The sequence below is a fragment of the Pagrus pagrus genome (genome assembly GCF_965226575.1).
Source record: "Pagrus pagrus genome assembly, chromosome: 14".
Classification (NCBI taxonomy): Eukaryota; Metazoa; Chordata; class Actinopteri; order Spariformes; family Sparidae; genus Pagrus; species Pagrus pagrus.
The window spans coordinates 18,909,216-18,926,744 of NC_140198.1; the positions used below are offsets into that span (position 1 = coordinate 18,909,216).

The following is a 17,529-nucleotide window of genomic DNA, read 5'->3' on the forward strand; positions in this document are numbered from 1 at the left end:
TGTATTTTACCATTTCTAGGTCCTGCTCTTGAAGGGCCAATGCCAGCTCATTGTTGTCAATACAAGAGGCAGCAGCCACGTCCAAAGGTGTGGAGCCCCGCATTCCTAGAGAATAGCACAGAATGTCCAGTTTCATCACAGTTCACATGAATAAATCATCAAGAATAATGCTGGAACTTGACAAAGACAATCACCGAGGCCGATGCCACTGTTCTGGAGAAGGTAGCTGAGGTGGTCAAACATAGAGCGCTGATTTTGACGACTAATGCGACAGAAATAGCAGAGAAAACGGCAGCAGTTTGTCACCACTCGAGGGAATCTGATCTCCTGTTGGAAGAAAGCAAGTTACAAGGTAAGTTACATATAATGTCTGTCTTAGTGCTAATCGAGTGCTAGTCTAATTTGTCTATCACCTGGTGGCAATATAAAGCAAGGTCTACCTGTACATTGAGCAGACTTACAATGCAGTTGAGTAGAATAAAAAATGTACCTTTGAGTCCCCACCGCCAAGTACATTAACCATGACCTCCATGACAGTCTCATGCATGCCCAGAGCTCGCATCAAGTTGGGGTGCTGATAGAAAACTTTATTACTCATGATGTTCCTAAAGAAGACAAAAAAAATGTTGTTGAAGTTTGATTTTTGCGCCATGTAATTATCAAAGAATTCACTTGTAGCCAAGAACTTCAGAATAATCAAAATACCCGATGCTTTGAATCATAAGCCTCTCCTCTTCTGGACCCATCTGGACAATAAGCAGTGAGCGGATCTGACCCAAGCACTCCAGCAGGTCCATGGTGTCATGAATTGACACTTGGTTGATGGTGTAGGCCTTGGGAAGGGCACGCATGAGCTCACCCAGCCCATCGTACTGCCTGTGAAGAAGGCTGAACATCATACGCACCAGCTCAGGGTTCTGGATAAATGATTCCTGGGCCCAATGGATCATAGTGTGGGAAATAAGCTCCTGCAGTGTGCCTGGTAAACAGTATAAAGCATAAAGAGTTACACAATAGTACAAAAGACAGAGATAACACATCACTGTATTGTCCAAGAACAAAACACATTGGCAAATAAATCCTCTATTTATAATTCATAATAGTAATACAGTAACAGCCATTCTCCTGCCAGTGTAGCTGCTAAACTACGGGTAAACAATGGTGCTGCTATATGACCAATAAGTACCATCACGTCTAGTGATTTCTGTCACACAATGAATACTTAAATTATGAGTTACGTAGTCTGTGCGATGTCATCGTGGCTACTGATTCTTTTAGCTCTTTGATTCGTATTCATATTCTGATTCTTTGTGTTTGATCACTTAACAAGGCGATTGTGAAATATTTCTACTTTCTCCAAATAAAAGACAGTTTTATTGGAGTTGGAGAGGCTCACTTGGTTTTTTGTCTTCCTGAGGCTCAGGCTCCACCTCTACCTTCTTCTCACGGAAAGTCTTCACCTTTTCCAACAAACGGCGCAGTCGTCCACGGACAGAATTATCAACTTCTTCCTCTTGTTCTTCTTCTTCAATATGAACACCTGTTCATATTGAGTGAAGTTTTTAATTAAGATACTGTAACTTTTATTTAAAGCTGCCACCCTCAGTGTCAATTCCACATTTTTGTGTCAATAGGCTTGACACTCTGGATGAAGACTTACCGCAGTGTGCAAGCAGAGCATTGTGAAACATCAGCATAGCATCGCGGACTTCATCAGGTACAGGGCACTCTTCATCCTCAGCGCAGTTCTTAAAGTTCATGAGCATGTTGACCTACGCAACAGCAAGTATGCTCATTTAATAACATTTTTTTGGCAAATCTAACTTTGAAAATAAATAAATAAATAAAACACAAACTCAGTGACTTAATGACAGGAAATGACATCTGTTCTTTAGTATAGTATATTCTGGGTGTACCTGCTCCTGTGGTGGGGAGCGAAACTCGCGGGTCTTGCGGGCCGTCTCGGCTGCACTCATGGTGAAGGCCAGCATAAGTTCATTGTAGCGCTGCCTCTGGTTGGACTGTATCTGGCTGACAAACTGGTCTGAAAAGGCGGTGATGGCCTCGACTCTGTGACGTAGCTCACAGTCACAGAAATACTGCAGTAGAGTACACATCTAAAGGACAAGAGGAAAAGTGAATCACTAATACTATAATAACAGTATCACTGGAAAGAAGCATTTTGTTACTGTATATCCTAAAAGGACCCGTCATACCTGCAGCTTCACAGACTCTGGTAGCTTCATCTGGAAAAGTCCTTGCTCTAGCTGTTCTTCTTTAGTCTCACCAGCTGTCTCTGCTGGTTTCTCCTTCTCTGTTTCCTCAGCTCCTTTCTCGCCATTTACTGGCTCTGTCTGATCCACCATTTCTTCATGTGGTATGACAGCTTCTGCATTCTCTAATTCTTCCTCTTCCTCCATTTCTTCCTCCTCCTCCTCACCCAAGCCATCATCCTCATATTCATATTCCTCTTCTTCTTCCCCTGCAGCTTCCCGTTCTTCTTCCTTCACCGCTCCTGCTTTTGTCGCTGCTTTTTGTTCCTTCTCTTCATTTGAGTTGGTGTTCTCCTCACCGACTTCTTCTGCTTTTTTTCCACTGAAGACTGTGGGCTCGAGCATCTTCAGAATGTGTGTGACATCTTCGTCATCAAACACGCCCATGATGAGGAGGGTACTGATAAGCTTCAGGATCGGAACAAAGTGAAACTCAACACTGCCTCCCACAGGGTCTCTCATGGCTTGACCTCCATCTTGCACAGCCTCTGTCAGCATGTTCAGGGCCTTGGTCTTCAGCACCTGGAAAGTGAAGCAAATTTAAGATTATTAGTGGCTCAAGAGTTCCCTTAAAAGGCCAAACCTGTTCAACCTCACCTGTAAGGGGATGACTGGACTCAGTGTGTAGATGTCTTGATCTGTTCCAACAAACCCAACGGGGGAGAAATGGAGTTTGGGACGCAGGCACGTTGTGAGGCCGACCCCGGGCAAAGCATTAGATCTTTCAATGTACAGAGTGATACTGCGCGTTTCGTCTGTCATTGGAACAATGAACTCCTTGTTGGTTCCCAGCCGATTCCTCTTGGCAGACTCCAGGTGCATGCTGATGAGCAGGTCGTAGAAGCCACTCCTCATTGGTCCAGGTAGGTAGGTGTTCTCTATGGCGTAGAAGAGCTGGGATTCATCCACATGGCTGCACAGAGCATGAGCCACTCGGTTGTTTCCCAGAGCACAAACTGAGCCGTACAGCTTCAGAGTATGATAGTGAAACTTCAGCAAGTCCATACGTTCAGAGAGCTCCAGGATGTCAATACACCTAGACGATGCAAAGGGGTTTAAATTAGTTAAAAAAAACAAAAAAACACGGTAACAATTTTTTGAAACTCCTGTGTCAGATAAATGCAGAGTGCTGCAGCTCTGACCTGTTCTCCTCTGGGATGTGGAGGGCCATCATGGTGAGTGGCTCCTGACACTGTACCACCCAGCCCAGTCTCTCACTAATACGTCCTGTCTCTGGAGCCAGGAAGTTGTTCGGCATTCGGCTCCAGATCACTGGCGTTAACATCTGGACATCCAGCCTAGGAGGGCACTGGGGGACGGGGTTCTTGCGTTCGCTTCGGAACATGGCAGTTGAGATCGGCATTATGTTCTAAAGGAAGACAGTTACACAACAGAGTCGGTCATTTGAAATTGTAAGTCTCGATTTTGAAGATTGGTGCAGACTTTTTGTGACTGACCTTGAGCTTGCCAAGCTCGAACTGAATCATATTCTGACTGGAAGGAAGGACAAAGACAGCTGGAAACAGTTTTGTGTTGGGCTCCACCTGCAAAAAGGGAAGTTAAGATGGTTGCACTAAATTATGAGTCTAAGACTGTATAAGGAACTGTATGAATACCAGACTGAAGCTTATCTGACCTGATAAAACGTGTTGATCTCTTTTCCATTAGCAGTGAAAGTCATGAGTCCTGTGTCCAAATCAACAAGACAGCCGATGACAAAATCCTCTTGACTGACTCGGGTCTGCTGGGAGCTGCTGAACTCCCCTCCACAAACCATGTAGCAGTTACTGCGTTTAATACTGAGCAAGACAGACAAAAGTGTCATAATTTGATTAATTTTTCAATCTAAACATTGTTTTCAGCACTGACAACTTTGGCACTGTTAGACTATTGAGTCTTGATTTGTGAAGATCAACAGATCATTGGTTTTATGGGTTGTCATCTACATTTCTATTTTTCATTCTTCTTTAAAAAGGTAGGCTACATGGTATCAAGTGTGCTACAACTGCCTTTTTTTTTTGAAAAAAATAAATAAATCATGACATTGCATATATTAACTGAATGTCAGTTATTTTAAATGAAAACACAATGTTTTCTTTTGTTTCTTCGTCTACAAGAGTAACATACCTGTCATGGATGTTGCCTTTGTCATCACCCACAGTGACTGTGACATTACGCACTTTGCTCATGTCAAAATGAGGGTCATACTGATGATAGTCAGGCGTGATCCAGCCCACCCACACACCACCGGGCTCCTGCCCCGCAAACACTCGCACTGAATAATAGTACTGGTAAAGGAAGAAGATGGATGGGAAATTAACATCAGTGCAGACTCAGCTGAAGATGATTCAACGCATTCATCTTGAAAGATAAAGTAATCAAATATTTTATGTTACTTATTGTATCTACTCTACAGAAAGAAAGCTCAAATGAGCGAAGTGTAACCATGATATGGTTATGAATATGTTAACCATACAAATATAAGTCATACTGTAGTGGTGTTGAGGATGACGTCAACGTCATCCCTGTCATCTGGCACCACATCCTCCATTAAGCGGGGCATGGTGGGAACAACAGGGGGTGGAGATATCAATGCAGCCTTCTTAGCCTTGAAAAGGAATCTGTAAAAAAAAACAGCAGCATGTTATCCCAGTTGTAGCCTTCTTAATCCATACAACCTGCAACCTGCACTTTCCATAAATCTACACAAACCCTTTCTTCTTGCTTTTCTCAGTTGAGGCATCCTTCTCATTCTCTCCATTTTTGCTGGCAGGGGTCTCTTTAGGCACAGAGGGTTCTTTCTTGTCCTCCTCCTGCTCTTTGCGAGTCGCTGACTTCTTGAGTATTTCAAAGTCAGAGTCTGGGTCCACCTCTACCACCTCATCCTCAGGGATGGTCAGGGCACGAGTGAGAAGGGTGGTCCCTGCTGGGACTTTGAAGGTCTCATGAAACTCAATTGGCATGCTGAGTCTGAAGAACAGCAGATCCGTGTTGGCGTTCTGAGAGCCGAATGTCTTGTGGGTCACTTTGAGACATGGGGCAGTTTCCACCGTCCCATCGACCCGAGACACCTAAAGAATAAATGAAAGTGGGGCTGTTGGTGATCTGAAAATATTCACCCAACTCATAGTGGGGACAAAGAAATATTTAATTCAAACACCGTGGCAAGTAATGCACAATACCTCTACGTGAGGATGTTCAGTAGGCACATTGATGTACTGGGGAAGGCTCTTGCTGAACCACATGGTAATGTCTCTTTTCATGTTGATGGCAAAGGGTTCAAATCCCTCCTGCAGGCCACAGATGGTAAAGTAACGGAGGCTGCTCACGTTCTGACCCAAGTTGATCCTGCCGACCTGTGACAGGCCAAGACTGCACACAGGTATGAAGCCTAGGGATGGTTGACACATGCATGAACATGCATCAGAAAAACAAACCCACATATGCTGATCTCCAGTGTCTTCATATGATGTCAGTTGTTGCTGTACTTACCCTCTCCTATCTCGATATCCTTAAAGGCCATCTCAGAGCCTGAGTCACTGATCAACATTTCTCCATTGAGAGTAAACATAATGTTCATCTCTGTGAGGTCAATCATACAACCCACCACATCACCAGACTGCCACTGACGACCAAACGGCTCATTTCCCACATGCCAACGTTGAGCCTGAAAAGGAACAATGTAAATTTTAGCGTTTGGTATTACAGAGGCTTTGAAATCCTTCAAAAGCACGTAAACTAAGTCTTGCACATACCTTGAAGCCGTTGAAGACGTATGCCAACTCATCTGCACCAAGTTCAGTGTCAGCGCGAACACAAGGCCTGGCCCAGCCCACTCTCATCTCCCCGACTGTCACAGCCTCAAACTCGAAGTACCATTTCCCCTGTGTGATAGCATAAGATTTCTCTGCTCTGAACACTCTGATCTTATTTCCACAGCTGCTTCCTGGTCCATCCCCGCCTACATGAACAGAAACACAGTAATTAGAGAAAAGAATAATAGAAAAGCTTGTAGATTCCATTAAACGTTGCTTTAATCTTGTAGGACTATAGAAAAATATATATTCCTGCCATCCTGCCTGTAGATAGCAGGGCAAACTTACTGCACTCCTGGTCAGGTGGTTCTATGTTGTAACCATATCCGATTAGAGTGCGAACAGCTGCACAGACAGTGTCTCTGTTTGTCTTCTTAGTCTTTTCATCCAGTAGGTTGTAAGGAACCAGACGGGGATTGCGCTTGTTCATTATATCCTACATAAGAAAATAATATCAATACAATAAACTTTGATACCCATTAAAATATCTACACATATATATTATCATCATAGGGACCTCTCCATAAAACAGATGGTGTTACCTGCACAATACTGTATGTCCAGCCCTGGCGAACCCGATCTCTTGCCCACACATTGTGTCCGTTTTCTGCCAGTCTCTCCACTAGAGTGTTCTGATTCGGAGTCAGCTTGACATGGTTGAGGTCCAGAGGGGCTGGCTTATATCCGCTAGTCTGCATGTAACTAACAAACAATGCTTTGAGATCAGAATGGGTCCTGGAGAGCCTTTACAAGGCCATTAGCGGTGTATGTGATATAAGAAATACAGTATTTCACAGATGAAATGCCTTGCAACTCACGTTTTGGGGAGCTTGGTCCTTTTCAGATTCTCCTCCGCTTTCTCATCTCCCATTCCCACATGACACCCCAGTGCCAGCAGAGTCCTTTGAAGTGAACCACGGGAGGAATTAAAAATATGAAGAGAGGAGGAAGACAGTGCTGTTGTTTAAGCGAAGGAACTGACTTACTTGAGTGTCTCTCCTGACATTGCTAAATTGTAGTTCTTCTCTGGCTCAGGCAGACTCTGGAAATCTACCAGGCAGGGGTGCAGCTTCTTGTTGTCATCACGAAACTTGACATTGATTTAAAACGAGCAAAGATCTTTTTTAGGAAATTGTTTTTGTACATGACAACATTTTTTATGTGAAGGATGACTTATGCTGAAAACACTCACTGGTCCAAAGGTCCACCCTTGTTCAATGCGAGTAACAGCCCACAACTCATGGCTATTTTCTGCAAGCTTCTCTCGAATGCGCTCCAAATGAGGAGGAAGGACAATCTGAAAGAATAACAAATTCAGTGCAGTGTAAGAGATGATGATGAAAAAACAGAGATAGGATTAAGAAATAGTACTTTACCTGTATAGTGTCCACAGGGCAGGGAGTGAAGGCTGTATGTGAGAGGGACTGAGTTGGTCCCAACAGGTTGCGGATTCCATCGAAATCATGCTTATACTCCTTGATTGGCTCAATCCGCAAACGGTCCCTGGGTAGCACGGCTTCATAGCATGGAGCATAGCCTGGAGGTGGGAGGAACTTGAAATCCCCATGACGCCCTCCAAGGAGAAATCGCAACCTTTCCGTTGGAGTGTAAACCTGACATTAGCCTCATATGTCATAACTGTACTTTACTTATTAAAAAAACATAGAAAATTATGTAATTATGATCAATAAATGTCCTACGTAATGCCTGCAGAGAAGCTGACAACAGGGAAGAACAGGCCGTCCAGGTTGAAGTTCTCAAACATGCCCTGAACAGGATGCCCATTGATACGGAAGGAAATACTGGGCACACTCAGATCCAAACAGCAGCTGACCACATCCTCTGCTGCCAGGACGTGCTGACTGGGTGAGGCAACATGACGCGGAACACGTCCTGTGGACACATAGAGCAAATGAACTCATGTTTGTCAATATACAAGAAATATTAAGGAGTTTTTCTGTATACTTTGTTGTTGTTTGTTGTTTTTTACGTTACCTGACCAGAGATGAATTCCATCAAATCCGTAGGAGTAGAGGTCATCACCGACCCCGTTACCCCCCCAGCCTTCTCCTCCACCTGGGTAGGGACTGAAGCCCTCCGTCAGAGCCCAACCCACACGTAGGTGATATGGCTGAGCTGTAAGGAACGGCTCCGCGTGGTCCACCATCACCTCAAAATACCACTTCTTGTACTGAGTGGATCCTTCACAAGTTCCAAGGAAAATGTTGGGTCTCATGCTGTAGGAGGATAACAAAGCAAATACCTAACTCAGAGCAGGTGTTTGGATAACTGGGCTTCAGCACAGAACAGAGAGCATATCATTTTCATTTTTTGAAGCTCATACAAAGTGACCTACCTGGTTACATAATTGATAATGTTGGTTTGAAGTAGGAGGTCACGACCCGGTAACAGATTCTCTGTGATGAGATTCTGATTTGACCTGACAGCGACCCCGTTACACACACAGAGAGAGCAGAGTACATCCAAGACCTGACAACAAAAGGGAAACAGGAACACCATGAAGGTCATGTAGCGTCAGAGTTGATATATTACGTCGTATATTTTACATATTAAAGAACATATGAACTGCAATCAACAGACTTTTCAGGTTTTTCCAACATGCTCAGCATGTTAAATGTTCTTGACCTTATGATTGCGTCCATGTTTATCCAGCAGAGAGATGATTGATTTGATGTGATTCTCCTGAATGATATTCAGCACCTCTGGACTCTCAATCAAAACACAATACAACACCTCCAAGATTCCTGTCGTAAAAATGTAAGAGTATAAAAATATATTTACATCGGCTGCACATGTTTATAAGGCACAATAATACACTATCATTTGTTGCAGGAATATTTTTTTAAATTGCATCATATTACTTTTACATATGTATATTTTATGCTGTTTGTGACAAATCAAATTCAGTTTCAAATGGCAAAAGACGAAAGTGATCATTTATATTAGTGAGCAATACACAAGCAGTCAAAGTTATGTTATCAATTTAACATATTTTGGCTTTTGGAGAGAAAAAAACAAGAAGCAAAATTTACACTGTACATTTAAATAAACCTCCAAATGTCTTAGTTACCTGAAGATGCCTCCAAACGATCCAACTTACTGACCAGCCAGTCGAGGTTATCACAGAACAGGGCACAGTTGGCACGATTACCTCTGATCAAAGAAGCTTCACAAAGGAAGAGCAGCAGAAAAGACTGTTAATGCATCACAGCCACAAACGAGATAGGGGACTTGGTATCAGGAACATAAATGTTAATCTAAAACCGCCATAAATGCATAGAACAAATCACCAGGCGGGCATACCTAGCAATTCATACAGTAAATTGACTATCTCCTTCCATGATTCTGCGGCTTCTTCCCCAGCATACTCTGAGAAGTGGGCTGCTGTGTTGTAGACATTGAGCCGATCGACACAGTCCAGGACATGAGTAATCATTCCCTGTTAAAAGCAATACAAATCTTACAGAGAACTGAAATACTAATATTTAATGGAAGTAAATCAACCAAAATATATTTACAACCAAACATGCATCTGTTCTAAATATTTAATGATCAGTAGACTGACTTCTTCCTGAAAGAGGTTCTGTCTGTTCTTGAGGGAGCGAAGCTTGAACTGTTTATCCTCGTGCTCCAGCTCCTCTTCAGGGGGTCGGAAGTAGAAAATTAGGTCCTGCAGGGAGAGAACCACTGAATCCATGGGCAGAGATGGGGGGTTGGCAGATTTGTTTTTCCCACTCAGAGCATCGAGACCTCTGGAGACATGAAAAGAAAATGATGAGAAAACTAGGCTGGATCTAAAGAATTATGGGTATCAACAAAGATTTGTATGAAATACAACTGAAGTAGTGCTACTTGATGAACTGGTTGAAGAGGCCTGTTGTGCTGTAAATCATTCGAGCAGCTTGAGACTCTTCGGTCTGAGATCGAGCCACAGTGAGCGCATCATCCATGTGACCTTCTTTATGGAGTATGGCCTGAAAATTGAACACAGGTGCTCTTATTACACATGTATATATTGTTGTTACTGTTTCTCCAGCAAGTAGTGGTGATTTATATTTGCATCAAGAAGTGAAATTCTGCTTTACCTTTCTCTTTAGAGGACCCAGACGGGCAGATTTGGCATCAACAGCAGCATATGTGAGCCAGAGGCCGGATGAAACATGCTGTACGAAGCACATGGACTCTCCATACTTGATCTCAGGCGTGCCCATGCCTTCAACATCTCGCTTCTGGGTCACCTCAATTTTCTCCTGTGGTTTCAATAAAAATGTTGAGAATGTCAAGATCACAATCAGCTCTCAAACACAGTTGTGGCACAGTTGACTTTGCACGACAATGACCTTTGATATTCTGAAGCAGAAGGCTGACATCTTGGAATTTGCCTTCTCCGCATCCACCAACAGAAGTCCTTTCTCCTCATCCAGACAGAGGTATCTTCCTGTCGTTATGTGACGTATGCGGAAAGACTGGCCCCATTTAATGTGACCTCCACTCCAACTACCAACAGGGATAAATGAACAAGCATCAGCATACTGTAAATCCGACACACTAGACCTTTAAATGCAAGAAATCAAGAATCTCACCCGATACGTAGTGGCTCAAGTCTCCATAAAGATCGAGCATGACTGCATACAGCCCCTCCTTCATAATGAGCAACTCTGAAAAAACAAAAACAACAACACGCAAGTGAATGATGTGCAACACGTATCAGGAAATTTAAGGTTGACCAAATGCCACCAGTAATCTACTGGTATATTGGTCACCTGCGCTGGTCGTCCCCTGGGTCAGCTGCTGGGATTGCCAAACACTCGTCCATGTGACCATGGAACAGCCTGATCACATACCCTCCGGTCAGAAAACCTGGAGGAAAATAGTCAAACTACTAGGAGAGTGTACAATTTTATGGATAAAACTGACTTTTACTTTCATCAGCAAGATCACAGACCTTCAGCTAGTTCACATCCAGACATCACAGGGGTCATGGTCCACAGTGTTTGCATGAAGGACGCATCTACCATCAAGTCACCACTGGCATAGGACAGATGCTGAAAAGAGCGCAGGTGGTAATACCGGTAAGATGGACTGACAACAAATTGTCAGTTATGGTGCACTTAAATAAAGCCATGTTTACCAGGTAGCGCTCTGAAGAAACACTGACGAGAATGAGGTCATCTCCCACCCTGACCTTCTCGCCTTCAGACCTTTGTTTGGAGGCTGGATGGATGGTCCACCAGCAGGCCTCTCCTGTGGTGGACAAATAGATTTAGAATACAGAAATCAACATTGACATGTGTGGGAGATATTGTGTTTAAAGTTCAAGGCCACCTGTCGAGTCTTCCTGCAAGCCCACATCAAAAGCCAACTTGTCTGTCAGTGAGCGCGAAGTAGTCAAACAGCTCAAATACTGCAGCACAAAGAGAGGGATAAAAAGTTAGTGTAATGAGATGACAAACATTTCAGAGAATAAGAGATTGTGGGTAGACCTGCTGCTTTGAGGAATGAGATAGAGCCACATATTTGACTATAAATGTGCTCACCATGCTGGAGTGAGTGTGTTTCAGGAGGATGGCGTGTCCATACAGCAGGGTTCGATGACCCCCACCTTGTGATGACTGGGAGAAGGAGGCAGAGGCAGAGTCAGTTTGGATGAAAGGAGGTTGATGAAAGGAAGTTCATATTTGAAGTTGTCACTTTGAACAATTGGAGAAATAAAAACCACAGCCATGTTACTAGCCTACTATTGTAAAACCAAGCAAGGGGACAGTGAAACTCAGAACAGTTGAGGCAAAAGAGCAAAACAAAGTTTTATTTTACCACTGAGAAAAAGTTATAAAGAACATCCAAAGATAACCACTATTTCTTTTTAGATCATCATTAGTGTTTGTCATGTTCTTTGTATATTATTGTTATTTATCCATTTGAAGGTTGTACTAATGAGGTTGTGAAAGGTAGCTGCAATGCAGTTATGACACAAACTTTCAGCATGAAGCAGTGGACAGAAATTTCGTGAGACAGTGACAATAAAGACACGAAACGTACCCATTTGTCCAGATCAACAGCCTACGGCAGGTGAGAGAGTGAAGGAGCATGTGGCGTCAAATCAAAAAAGAAAAGAAGCAGCACAAAGATTAAGTTGTTGAATGATAAAATACATTGCATTTGTTTACTGTATATATCCCCTGGAAAAGAGGCAACGTGTGAGTCGTACCTCATCCACAGAGGTGTTGGACAGCATCTCCTGTAATGCCCGTACTGACAGGGACTGCTCCAAAATGAAGCAGCAGATAGCGAGGTCTGGGGGGACATTCTGAAACACAGAATAATCATAAAACCAGGTGATTAGTAGCAATTGCAGTTCTTTGAAAATTCTATAAAATACATTGGGCACCATGTCCTTTCAGTACCTGAGCGTTTGAGGTGGTCTCAAGGAAACACAGACGATTGCCAAACCCTTCACAGGACAGACACAGCTTGATCTGTTCCTTCAGAATAGACGCAGTACACTGCAGCACCACCTGATCATCCTACAAAGACAAAACAAGTCCAAAGTGAAGGAGGGTTTTTTCGGGGGCATTGCTGGGGACAGCGCAAGAGGATTGAATTGCAACAGAGATTCACGAGCATGACCTGACCCAACCTGGACATAATGACATCTATTACACTTTTTGTAGCCTCTTCTGAAGACAAAAAAGGTTTTTGACAACTTTCTGCACATATGTTGTACTGTAGCACTCTGCAAGTCCTGTACACAGACTTTGATGTGATCGATGGAGGAGGTCCCCTTTAATTAATTCTGCAAAGCTTAGATTACATTATGCCTCTTACATTTCATGGGTAAGTATTAATGATCAACCACCGGTTTTTTATGGGGCTGACACCGATACAGAGAGTTAGTAACCAAGAAGACCAATAAAACCACACATTTGCAATAAAAATGTAAAACTGGGAGTCAAATTATGTAATGACCAGCAATGGATTGTTGCTAACTAAGTACAATTTATTCAAGTATTTTACTTAAGTTTGAAAATGTCTGACTTTTCTGATTTGTTTTGTCCAAAAAACCTTTAGAAAGACAACGCTGTGGCATACATAAGTAATATAAACTTGGGACAATGCATAAAGAACAGAAACCTGTAAAAGATCTGTTTCCTTAAACAACTCTAACCCTAACCTTCACTTGTGTTTGTCTGTTAATATAGTTTTCTGTCTGTCACCAGCACAGCTCTAATCCCCCCACCCCTCTGGCTTTATGACACCAGTCACTCCCCCACCCAGCTCTCTATTTCAGGCTGCTGCACCTGCTGTTCACACAACCCATTTGGGAAAGCAACAGATATTCAGGATTTGACGGCCAGGGGAAAAAAAAAATGGCCTACATTGCACTTACTCGATAATGCAATTAGTCGGCTTGCTGAGGAGAGGAACATTTACAAATTCACTTTGAGTCTCCTCAGCTCAAAACTTCATGCTCAGCTGTTTGTTTTTATCTGCCAAAGATTCTGGTTCACTCGTGTCCTTAAATAAAGGCACAAGCCAGTTACAAATATAATTTCAGTTAAGAGTTCAATATTTGTATGTATTTCTATTCAGTCGGTTGAGGAAGAACGTTTATATCATGAATTATTTTGAAAGGTTCAAGTGGTTTTTAAGTTAATTTTGTTTTGATGATGGATTTAAGTTGTAGGTATTCTGAAAACTGTCTCCCAACTCTCACTTCTGTTTAAGGTCTGAAGTGATTGTTGTGGAAAAGATGGTGAACTTGGTAAATTGATATTTCTTCATTTAAACAGGTACATACAAAGTTAAAGTTCTGCAGTGTGAACACTCTAATGCATAGTGCAGCCACTGGCATAAACAGGTTGTTAACACATTTAAATTTACATCCAAGTGTGTCCAATTTAGATTAGAAACACGTGCAGTGATGAGGGAAACACGCAAACAAAACAAGGCCAGACCTTGTGCACTCTATTTTCAAGTTAAAGCAGCAATACAGTGAAGCAGTTCTACCCAAAGGTCCACGAGATGTTTAGTTGAAAAAATGTATTTCCTAAATTATTAATTATTCTTCATAATATGAGCAAGGCGGGCAGTGACACTTCAATTAAGGCAGCATTCAATCCTGCCCCCTGCGCTGCATGCTTTAGATGTTTACCTGCTCCAACTCACCTGATCCAAATGATCAGCTCGTCATTAAGCTCTGCTTGAGCTTGATAACGACCCAATCATTTAAGAGAATTTGTACTGTGTCTATGTGGTGTAAAAGGGAGTTGATGCAGTCTGTTTTCGCTTAATCGGTCTCATGTCATGTCGGCTACAGAAATATCTCTCCTATATAGTAGACATGAAAATCAAGTCAGAAGTTTACTATCAGCAAAATATTGAAGACCCTTGAACAAATTGACATTCCTGGCATAGCATACGACATAAGTAAGTACTAAGTTTCTGTCACCTGCTGGGCCTGAGTTACTGTGTACAGAAGAATGTGTCTACATGCAGACACACCAACTGACTGACAGACAGCCTCACTGAAACACAGACCCAATCATGACGACATGAGACTAACAGCTGGGTGTTTATCCAACTTCCACCAGTTTTTGTAGGATTGGCCATGTAAGAACTATTATAAAGAACTCTGACAAAATGTTTTGAAACCAGCATCTGATAAACAACACTGTTAGTAATACTTCAGTAGTAGAGTGCCCACATGGACTGAAGTAAGCAGGTGCTGAAATGGGGCAAGCTTTGAACCTGTTAATCCTCACACAGTAAATATAGAACTCGGCTGAGTTCAGGGTGAACAGCAACAGACTGACAATAACTTTATGACACATTGTTAACATATTTCACTAGCGCTGTTTCAAACCATTACACGATGACAACCAAAAATGTTCTATAAGTATGTAGCTGCGAGATTAAATTGTAGTGAATGTTTCTTTAAGCAAAAGGACTGCCGTCACACTTCAGGATGTACAACTTACAATCAAGTGGCTACAAGGAACTGAGCTTCAAGTGATACTTAGAATGCAGTCTATAGATAATCAGCATCTGGCTTATGCTAACATCAGGACTAAGGTTACCAATGTCTAGAGAAACTCAAGTGACACTACGTGGAACATCTACAATAGCTGAGTATCAGCGCTGTCTATCCAAATAGAAAGTGTTACACACAGTAGACTGCTTGCAAGGCCACAATGCCCTTCTGCAGGCTTGGCACAGATATGGGGAAATCCGATAGCTTAGCTGTGAGTAAACATCAAAAATAAACCGTTTGAACTAAATGCTTCACTATAACATTATAACATAACAAAAATCAATCTAGTGAAAACAAAAGAAAAAAGTTAAACTTGAACTGAAATCCCTGATAGCAAGATATTGATATTGAAAATACATGTAGCCTAAATCACAAATTGGCACTGTGGTAGAAGAAGACCTGAGAACAAAATGACACCCTGTGGATTCAACTCATACACCCATATTACATTTGGTGTATTTGAGCGAGAAAGTCCTTAAATAATCACAAATCAAACAAAAGTTTGGGACACTGCAACCTGTCAGATGTAATTTATTTCTAAAACAAAAAACAAAAAAAGGAAGCTGGAGATGGGTGATGATTCCTCATGAGAGGACTTAATCTGAAATAAAATCAAGCAACAAACAGGCGCATCAAGAGGGAGCAGGAGGACTAAGAATTTTTGCTTAAGTTTACCAACCATATCAGCATTATTCTGCTTTTGCAATACTCCCATTAAACCTGTAAGCTTGGTACAATTGAGTCCAATAGTTAACAATACCATTCACTATTAATGAATAATTAGTTCCAGCATATCACGAAATGAGTCTGTCTGTCTTCAATCTACAGAAAATGAAGCATGTGATTAATCATTTAAAGACATGTTGAATTGTCCTATTGGCATTCAAACCTAATAGTGTCCATCAAAGTAAATGTTGTATGTTATAATGTTATAATACTTCCTGTTACTGAATGTAATTCCTTGTCGTAATCTGTTATACGTGTTAACTGAAGTTTTCTTCTCTGTGACAAAACAGTAACACATCCAGTACCCATGGGATATAAATAGATAACAATGGCGACAAAACCAGCCACCTGTCCTTGTCAATCTGTGCTCAGTCTATGTAAAGAAAGTAACCCAACACACCAAATGTTTGTATATATTACAAGGCGACAATTCACTATACAGAAAGCTAATTCTTTTTCACTGTTGACTGAATAAGCTCAGGTATAGTTGGAAACTACATGAGAAGAGGCAGACAGCATCACTTACTGTGCGCAGGAACTGAATCTCTTCCTCTCCATCTGCACCTTCTGCCATCTTCCCAAGACATTAAAAGCAAAGCCTTGAGAGAAATGGGAAAAGGTTTGTCACAGTTCTGTAACTCCTCCTGGTGCCTAAATGCCCACTACATTAGGCAAGACAAAGTTGGTGAAGGCTCCTGAAGGGCACTGTGTGTCCTGTGCCTCTCTCTGACTGTGCTGTGAGGCAGAGGGATTGACTGTTCATTCCTGCTCATTACAACATCATAAAGAGGTGGAGTCAGCTGACAATGCTGAACAAGCAATTCAGATGTTCCAAGGCTCTAGTATCTTGTTTTGCACTATGGTGTTACATTTAAAATGATCAGATTACTTTTACATTAAAGTAAGACATTAAAGGGAGAACTCTCATAATACCATAACAATTTTAAAAATGTAAAAAAAAAATTAAAAAAAAAGAAAGAAAAAAGAAAGGGTGGGAGCAGATTAACAATGTTTTTCCTAGTGTAAACTTGTATGATTTGCATGCTTTTAGTCTTTTCGTGAATTTTCCATTTTTCACATTCTTGTGTTTGTTTAATTAAACTGAGTGACCAGGTTAAAGGGGCTAGGGGACAACTGGGAGATTAGTAATATTAGGGTGTGTGTTAGTGTTTGTATCCATAATTACATCTATTAATTATGGATGTATTATTTAAGTACTCTTGTTTCACATATACTGTAAGACCAGTGATGGCATGTAACTCAGTAAATGTATTCAAGTACTGTACTTAAATACAATTTTGAGTTACTTTTCATGAGTACTTCGATTTTCTATTACTTTATACTGCCACTCCACTACAGTTTGGAGACAGATATTGCAGTTTTTACTCACTACATTTCTTTCATAACTCATTCTGATTATAAGAAAAATGCTAATTATGGGATCTGATAATTGTCCAGGCAGGTAATCAGTCGACCCATTGTTTACAGTGTATACATACAGGTACAGATATATATATTATTTGCTTTTGTTTGTGCTAAAGCTACCTGAGGTGAACTTGAGCCTTAAGTTAATGGAAATTAGCTACAACACCCCTGCTGCTTGTGCGCCAGCAACTTCCCTGCACTCTCTGCCAAGACAAACATGAAAAAAGCTTAGAGGAAT

The 17,529-nt window shown here is 41.8% G+C and overlaps 1 protein-coding gene across 4 annotated transcripts in view; it reads right to left on the minus strand.

Moving 5' to 3' along the window:
- The window catches only part of LOC311269549 (ryanodine receptor 1-like), a 48,091-nt gene extending 31,518 nt beyond the window's left edge, over nucleotides 1–16,573 (minus strand). For 3 of the 4 annotated variants that reach the window (XM_084373744.1, XM_084373745.1, XM_084373743.1), the window contains exons 1-44: nucleotides 16,393–16,572; nucleotides 12,514–12,633; nucleotides 12,318–12,416; nucleotides 12,149–12,169; nucleotides 11,647–11,721; nucleotides 11,435–11,513; nucleotides 11,241–11,353; nucleotides 11,055–11,154; nucleotides 10,873–10,969; nucleotides 10,693–10,767; nucleotides 10,450–10,606; nucleotides 10,195–10,359; nucleotides 9,962–10,083; nucleotides 9,675–9,861; nucleotides 9,413–9,548; nucleotides 9,180–9,275; nucleotides 8,735–8,853; nucleotides 8,445–8,578; nucleotides 8,084–8,325; nucleotides 7,789–7,981; nucleotides 7,465–7,681; nucleotides 7,281–7,385; nucleotides 7,075–7,178; nucleotides 6,907–6,990; nucleotides 6,631–6,790; nucleotides 6,377–6,524; nucleotides 6,029–6,234; nucleotides 5,766–5,940; nucleotides 5,456–5,664; nucleotides 4,986–5,344; nucleotides 4,765–4,894; nucleotides 4,401–4,561; nucleotides 3,910–4,072; nucleotides 3,731–3,817; nucleotides 3,416–3,642; nucleotides 2,871–3,309; nucleotides 2,217–2,795; nucleotides 1,917–2,117; nucleotides 1,661–1,772; nucleotides 1,397–1,540; nucleotides 706–979; nucleotides 491–605; nucleotides 195–327; nucleotides 11–105 (exon numbers count right to left, since the gene is read on the minus strand). In XM_084373744.1, coding sequence (XP_084229870.1) covers nucleotides 11–105; nucleotides 195–327; nucleotides 491–605; nucleotides 706–979; nucleotides 1,397–1,540; nucleotides 1,661–1,772; nucleotides 1,917–2,117; nucleotides 2,217–2,795; nucleotides 2,871–3,309; nucleotides 3,416–3,642; nucleotides 3,731–3,817; nucleotides 3,910–4,072; nucleotides 4,401–4,561; nucleotides 4,765–4,894; nucleotides 4,986–5,344; nucleotides 5,456–5,664; nucleotides 5,766–5,940; nucleotides 6,029–6,234; nucleotides 6,377–6,524; nucleotides 6,631–6,790; nucleotides 6,907–6,990; nucleotides 7,075–7,178; nucleotides 7,281–7,385; nucleotides 7,465–7,681; nucleotides 7,789–7,981; nucleotides 8,084–8,325; nucleotides 8,445–8,578; nucleotides 8,735–8,853; nucleotides 9,180–9,275; nucleotides 9,413–9,548; nucleotides 9,675–9,861; nucleotides 9,962–10,083; nucleotides 10,195–10,359; nucleotides 10,450–10,606; nucleotides 10,693–10,767; nucleotides 10,873–10,969; nucleotides 11,055–11,154; nucleotides 11,241–11,353; nucleotides 11,435–11,513; nucleotides 11,647–11,721; nucleotides 12,149–12,169; nucleotides 12,318–12,416; nucleotides 12,514–12,633; nucleotides 16,393–16,440 — 7,005 coding nt within the window. In that variant the 5' untranslated portion in view covers nucleotides 16,441–16,572. Of the gene's footprint in view, nucleotides 1–10; nucleotides 106–194; nucleotides 328–490; nucleotides 606–705; nucleotides 980–1,396; nucleotides 1,541–1,660; nucleotides 1,773–1,916; nucleotides 2,118–2,216; nucleotides 2,796–2,870; nucleotides 3,310–3,415; nucleotides 3,643–3,730; nucleotides 3,818–3,909; nucleotides 4,073–4,400; nucleotides 4,562–4,764; nucleotides 4,895–4,985; nucleotides 5,345–5,455; nucleotides 5,665–5,765; nucleotides 5,941–6,028; nucleotides 6,235–6,376; nucleotides 6,525–6,630; nucleotides 6,791–6,906; nucleotides 6,991–7,074; nucleotides 7,179–7,280; nucleotides 7,386–7,464; nucleotides 7,682–7,788; nucleotides 7,982–8,083; nucleotides 8,326–8,444; nucleotides 8,579–8,734; nucleotides 8,854–9,179; nucleotides 9,276–9,412; nucleotides 9,549–9,674; nucleotides 9,862–9,961; nucleotides 10,084–10,194; nucleotides 10,360–10,449; nucleotides 10,607–10,692; nucleotides 10,768–10,872; nucleotides 10,970–11,054; nucleotides 11,155–11,240; nucleotides 11,354–11,434; nucleotides 11,514–11,646; nucleotides 11,722–12,148; nucleotides 12,170–12,317; nucleotides 12,417–12,513; nucleotides 12,634–16,392 lie in introns of all 4 variants that reach the window. The other variant, XM_084373742.1, reaches the window with a different exon arrangement.
- Nucleotides 16,574–17,529: the final 956 nt, after the last annotated feature.